Here is a 6,259-nt window from a genome sequence, read left to right as displayed (position 1 = left end):
GAAGTATTTTACCTCCAACAGTTTACAGGTATGGGTTTGGTCCAACTGAACCCGAACTCAAACCCTACACACGGGGTCCAAATGTTGGACCTATAACTAAACCCAGTTGCGTATACCGGCGGTTGCTGGGCCGGGTATTGTCGCCCCTATTTTTTTCAATTATGCATGTGTATATCGCTAGCAGTCACTATTCCTTGGTGGATCCAAAAATTCCGAGCCAAAAAATTTCTTTCAAGTGCTTTCTTTCCCAGTAAATAATGCACAGTACGATTCCGCGACGAGAAAACCTGCTCTCATTTTCGACTTTTTAGTAAGGCCAAGCGGCCAAGGGTTGGATTCTCTGGAGTGTCTCAGCATTTTTGAGACATTTGCTAAGAGAGAGAGACGATATTCACCTAGCACAAGGAGCAAGCATTCTCTCTCTCAAGGCAGAAAAGTAGCAAGCATTTTCTCTCTCTCTAGTAAACATAGGCGGTGGGGAAGAAATGACAGCTTTTTCTTCGGAGTTGCAGAGCACTCTGAAAGAAGCCCTAAACGCTCTGTATCATCATCCCGACCCCGAAGTTCAGCGCCAAGCTGAACGATGGCTTCAAGACTTTCAGCGCTCCATAGATGCTTGGCAGGTGAGCCGAGTTCTCTCTCTCTCTGTCTGTATGTCTATCTATCTACAGTCTCTCTCTCTATCAAGCAGGATAATCAATCTATTTTATGAATCGTTAGTACACTACTAGTTTGAACTCAGTTGTTTCTTATGGAGATGGTTTTGTTTATCTTTGTCCTATGAATTTTTGATGATTAATATTAAGTTGGGCGTTTTTTTTTTTTTCCATTTATATTGGTTAAATGGTGTGTATGGGTACTTGCGATGAATTACACCTGCAACTGTAACTGCTGTGGGGTTTTTAGCTTTGCGGTCGTTTTGTTTGATCCTTTTATTTATTTCTTTTATGTTTAATATTATGCATAGTTGTGTTCATGTAGGACGTGATGAATTAATTTGTGGTGTATCTCATTTGAATGTTCACAATGTTGAATGAATTATAGAAAGAAAGTGATTTGATTGTCACGCTCAGCGTGCAATAACAAATTGTATAATTTTCAGACCATTGCAAATTTCCAGGATAATCCTCATTCCAATCTTTTGGAAACCTTGGAAACATCATGACAATAGAAAAAAACTCATGATTCATTCTTTTAGCTACAGTTGAAGTTATTCTATCCACCCTAGTGGTTTGTGGTGATTGATTGCTAAAAAAAACAAAAACTGGTGTGCCATGGCAAAGATCAATAGCTTTTTCTTCTCTCGCCTGATAAAGAGAACAACTGGTTGAAAGCAAATAGGTGCCAAATGGGTTGATTGACCAATAATGCATGTCATATATGCTTCATTTTGCGAGTTGGGTAAGTTGGCTACCAGGGACATTGGTTTCTTGTTTGTTGCGACTCACTATATTGTGGGATTTGCACATGATATGATCTTAGTGTATTTGGATATCTGTGGTAGAAGTGGATGTTGTGATTTTAGCTTCAATTATGATCTTTAGCATCCTCTTTAATCTATTATGGACCCAAGAGATGATCAAGCCGAATTTTCCTCAATGTTTGGTTTCTTCTGTTTTGAGTCTCCCAATCAAGATCTCTCAACCATTTTTTCCCTTGCTTTCATCATTGTGCCCCTTTTATTTCTACTTCCTTGAAGGGGACGGAAATATTGGCATGGCATAAAATATAGTATGCGATTTCTTCATTTATGTCTCTCTTTCAATTATGTGGACGATTTCCTATGCAAGTTGTGGAAACACAATGAAACATTTTGGGGCTTTAGAAAGGGTTTCTCTAAATGATAACAAAAATTAAGGTGTTTCTACTATTTGGGAGTTTACATTCTCCTTTTGCTATAATGAAGCATTATCTGCTTCTTTATTCTTATGTGCACAACCTGGGTTCCCTGTTTAATCTTTCTCATTTCTTTATGAGGACAAATCAATAGGTCCTCCTTGTAGATACTCATGGTTTCATAATGGAGAACCCCTTATGGTTCTATTCTTATCATGGAGTTTCCTTTTTCTGTCAAGATATGATTTTGGATTTCTCCTTTAGGAGCAATTGTGTTTTTTGTCATCATTTTCTCTTCCCCAATAGTGTATACCATTCCGATTTCAAAAGGTAAAAAAAAAGAGGGTATACCATCCGTAAACACTTTGGGATTGCAAGGTGAATGCAGGTTTCACCTGTTCCCAATTGCCATCCTATGGATCCTAAGAACACTAATATCTTATTAGCTAAGGTGGAAGCTTTGCCACCACTCCTTCGCGTCCTCTTAAACAATTATTAGAGATGATGGGGTGTATGAGAGTCTTTATTCAATTCATAGTGTTGCTTATTTTGATAATATGCACAATATTTACATGGAGCCATGTTATTGAGGCTTGTGGGTGTTGTAGTTCAACTATTCGCTCCATTATCAGTTCCCAAGAGCTATGGAAACTGCATTTTGAGGAATATAGAAATGTTGAGACCAAGGATTGACATTCCCTTGAATAGTGAAATCCTTAAAAGTTTATCAGGTTCTTAAGTTTCAAAATAAGAAAAAAAAAGTTTCTTAGGTTCTTGGCTCATTATTGTATAAATCCATTGTTATGGGCTAAGGGCTTTCATTCAGATGAAACTAACTAGTGAACTTCTCTACAAGTTTCTGGCATTTAGCGAATGCTATTAAATTTGTAGTTTTGGTATGTCCCTTTTTCCGTCTTTGGGTATTGACGATCAATCATGATATGTTTTATGGATGAGAATTAGTGTTCCAAAAAACGGCAGGCAGCGCCTAGGCGACCGGGGGGTCCTGGCCGTCAAGGTTTTGGGATGCCGCCATGGACCTAGGTTGAAAAGGGCTGGGTACAGGGGAATATGAGTATACATCATAAAATATCAAAAATCCCATAATCCAAAAAGTTTCAGACCATTGCAAATTTGTAAAAGATAGACTACTAGCACAACTAAAAATAAAATCGAATAGTAATCAGTAAATTAGTAATATAGGCACAATCTATAATCCATACTCCATAGACCATACTCCATGCTCCATAGTTCATATCATTCTATAATCCATAGTTCCATACAATGATACAACCATATATGCATACACATAAGAGTAGATAAGTAGAAACTAGAAAATAAGAAAACAGTCTAAGACTCAACACCAAGCGTCAAGTGTCTTAAGTCATCATTAGAAAAAGTAGGGTAAGCCTCATAATATGCATTGGAGTCGAGGCCATCATCATCAGAGTCATCTCCCTCTTTAACATAATGCTCATCCTCATCTGTTTCTTCTAAATCTGCCTCTTCCTCTTCTTCTTCTTCCTCCCTCTTACTCTGTGCAGATGAGGCCCTAGGGGTCTTGGCTGCTCTACCTAGTGACTCTGCCCCCTTTTCTTGCCTTTTGTGTTTCCCTGAACTCAAATATTGCTTAATCTCCTCCTCCCTGGTAGCCTCAGGAACATTTTTATATAGGGCAACATCCCCTTTAATGCCAGCAAGTTATTTCTTGAACCGGTAAATACCCCTATTTGTATCCTTTCCACAATAATTACACCTTATACATTTTTTGTCATTCGGATACAGGCTATGACCATACTTCCAACCCAAGTCACCACTTCTTGAAGAACTTGGATAAAATATTTCCATATAACAAGGTTCCTTTTTTGGTTTTACTAAATTCAAATATTATCTAATCTCATTCCTAATAGCTTCAAGAACCTTCTTACAAGAAGCAACATTCCCTTTAATACTGGCTAGTTGTTTATTGAATTGGTTAATACCCACATTGGTATCTTTTTCACAAAAATTACACCTTATGCAATTTTTATCATTTGGTTTCGAGTTACAATCATGCTTCCAGCCCAAATCACCACTTCTAGAAGAATCAGAAAATAGAAATAGACTTATCCAAATGTTAAGGCTTTTGTTCATGTTTGTGTTGTATCAGACTCAAATATTGCTTAATTTCATCTCTGATAAAGGGCAATGTTCTCCCTAATATCAGCAAGGTGTTTTTTGAACCGGTTTATACCCTATTAGTATTTTTTTTGCAATAATTACATCTTATACAATTTTTGTCATTTGGATTTGGGTTATAACTATACTTCCAACTTGGATCACTACTTCCAGAAGAACCTGAAGAAGACACTGAAATAAAAAATAAAATCTCAAATATGAATATTTTTAACTAACTTTTTTGCTCCATCTTCAATAATCAATGTTTGAGATGTTTCCCAAAATACTTCCCCAAAACCGTCTAGTAAGCTTCAAAAATCATCAAAATCAAATCCGAATCAAGAAGACGATGATTGGATCGATTTTTCAAAACTCTGAAATACTCGATTGATTTCTTAGAAATTAAAAAAATGACTATTTTTAAATTTGTTTTCACTCTAAAGGTAAACAAAGGGGTTTAGGTCTCACAATAGTCTAAATCCCCCCTTTTCCCCCTTACTTAGGGGTAAAAAAGACAAAAAATGCCTCTCAAAGAGGGGCATTTTCGACGTTAGGCGGCCACTCTAGGCGGGGTCTTGAGCGCCTAGGTGGCTGCTCAGGGACTTGATGCCCATGATGCATCGCCCAGGCCCCCTAGGCGGGCCGTTTTTTGAAACACTGATGATAATTATACTATTGAATTATACAACAGACCCCTTACCTTTGGCACTTTTGCCTCTATCGGATCCTTCCTCCTTCATGCTTTTCTCTCTCCCAGCCTCCTCATTTAATAGTGAAACTCTCTCGCCACCTGTTCCTGACTTGAACCCTATGGAGTGGTCGCAATACCCCTTTGGTAAAGTGGTAGTGCACCCAGTGGACCCAACACCTCTTGACTTTGAGTTTCTCTTTGCTCTTCTCGCCTCTTACTTCCCTTTCACCCGCCACTTGGTACCTATATGCTGAGTTAGGACATTTCACCTCCCGTACCCCCTTGAACTTAGTCACCCCCAACCCTCCTACTTGGCACAACTGGCATTTGACTCATTTCAACCTACCACTATTTGACCTACCATCCATCGCTTTTCCCTGGGTCAGTTCAGGCATATAGCACCCCTCCTTATCCCACGCAGGTACCTGCTGTACCATACTAGCTCTCACCTTACCCTCTTCCTTGTCACTACCAGGAGAACCAATGTTCGGCCGTCACCCTTCCTACCCTCTCCTCTTTGTAAGGTGTCCCAATCCCCCCCCCACCCTCCAAACCACCACCTCTGAACCCTCAATCCCTGTCCCCCCTTTTCTCTGCTACCCCCGTTGACCAAGCCTCGGATTGCTCCAACCTTCTGTCTCCTCCTACCCTTGACCCCTTACCTCTGCTACCTCCTGATCTTTACTCGTCTAATCCCTTCGATATACCCACTTCACCTTCTGGGGAGGATCCAAAGCCCCCCACCCCCATTCCCTCTCTTTCAGTAGATGGCACAGAATTTCCTGAACAGTCGGAGGGGGTCGACGGAGAGGGGGTCGAAAGAGATTTAAACAGAATGAAGGAGATATTCAGAGTTATGGGGTTCCCTCACGATGGACCTGAAGGCCCGTTCCACCAATTCCTCTTGTCGGACGCGAGCAGGTTGAAGGTGAGCTTCAGAGGACAAAGGGAGATTCTCAACCTTTTCTCTAGTGTTAACTACGATAAACCTGCTCTAGCAGGGCCCCCCTCGACATCCCCCGCTCATGCTTCCCCTCGGGATACTCTACCTAGGAAGTCCCCTAGACTGGCTTCCTTGTCAACCAGTTGTTATTGTTATTGACAACAACAACAACAACAACAACAACAACAACAACAACAACAACAACAACAATAACAATAATAATAATAATAATAATAATAATAATAATAATAATAATAGTAATAATAATAATAAATATAATAAATTGGGCCTTTAACCACGATTTGAAGCCTGAAATATTCAAATTACAAAAACCCATAGAGGTAAGGGTCTTAGATCTCGAAGACATCTCGGTTTTGTGCTTTGGATGGGACATTCGGATGAAAAGTTATAGCTTCAGAAAGCACTCTGTATCATACATCCTAGGTTCAAACCTTGGTGCTGACTTATCCGAAAAAAAGGTTGTTTTTTGACATAGGGGGGAAATCAGAAACTTCCTTTCAAAATTTTCTAACAACTTCTTAGATGGATTAGTAGAAAGTGTATACTTGTTAAATAAGTTTCTCTCTCTCTGTTTTTTTTTTTGGATAAAACAGTCTAGATAGTGTCAAAAC

At 39.4% G+C, this 6,259-nt stretch overlaps 1 protein-coding gene across 10 annotated transcripts in view; it reads left to right on the top strand.

The window, feature by feature from the left end:
* MOS14 (ARM repeat superfamily protein) overlaps positions 1 to 6,259 on the top strand; it is a 69,045-nt gene continuing 62,786 nt past the window's right edge. For 3 of the 10 annotated variants that reach the window (XM_088867773.1, XM_088867770.1, XM_088867771.1), the window contains exon 1: positions 262 to 623. Coding sequence is in view for 4 of the 10 variants with exons in the window: in XM_088867765.1 (XP_088723891.1) it covers positions 486 to 623 (138 nt within the window). In the remaining 6 variants the exon portion in view is untranslated. Of the gene's footprint in view, positions 624 to 6,259 lie in introns of all 10 variants that reach the window. The other 7 variants (XM_088867765.1, XM_088867763.1, XM_088867766.1 and 4 more) reach the window with 5 other exon arrangements.

The sequence above is a fragment of the Amborella trichopoda genome, chromosome 5 (genome assembly GCF_054954075.1).
Source record: "Amborella trichopoda isolate Santa Cruz 75 chromosome 5, AtrichopodaSantaCruz75HAP2 v2.0, whole genome shotgun sequence".
In the NCBI taxonomy this organism is placed as follows: domain Eukaryota; kingdom Viridiplantae; phylum Streptophyta; class Magnoliopsida; order Amborellales; family Amborellaceae; genus Amborella; species Amborella trichopoda.
This window is presented reverse-complemented; position numbering and strand designations above follow the sequence as displayed.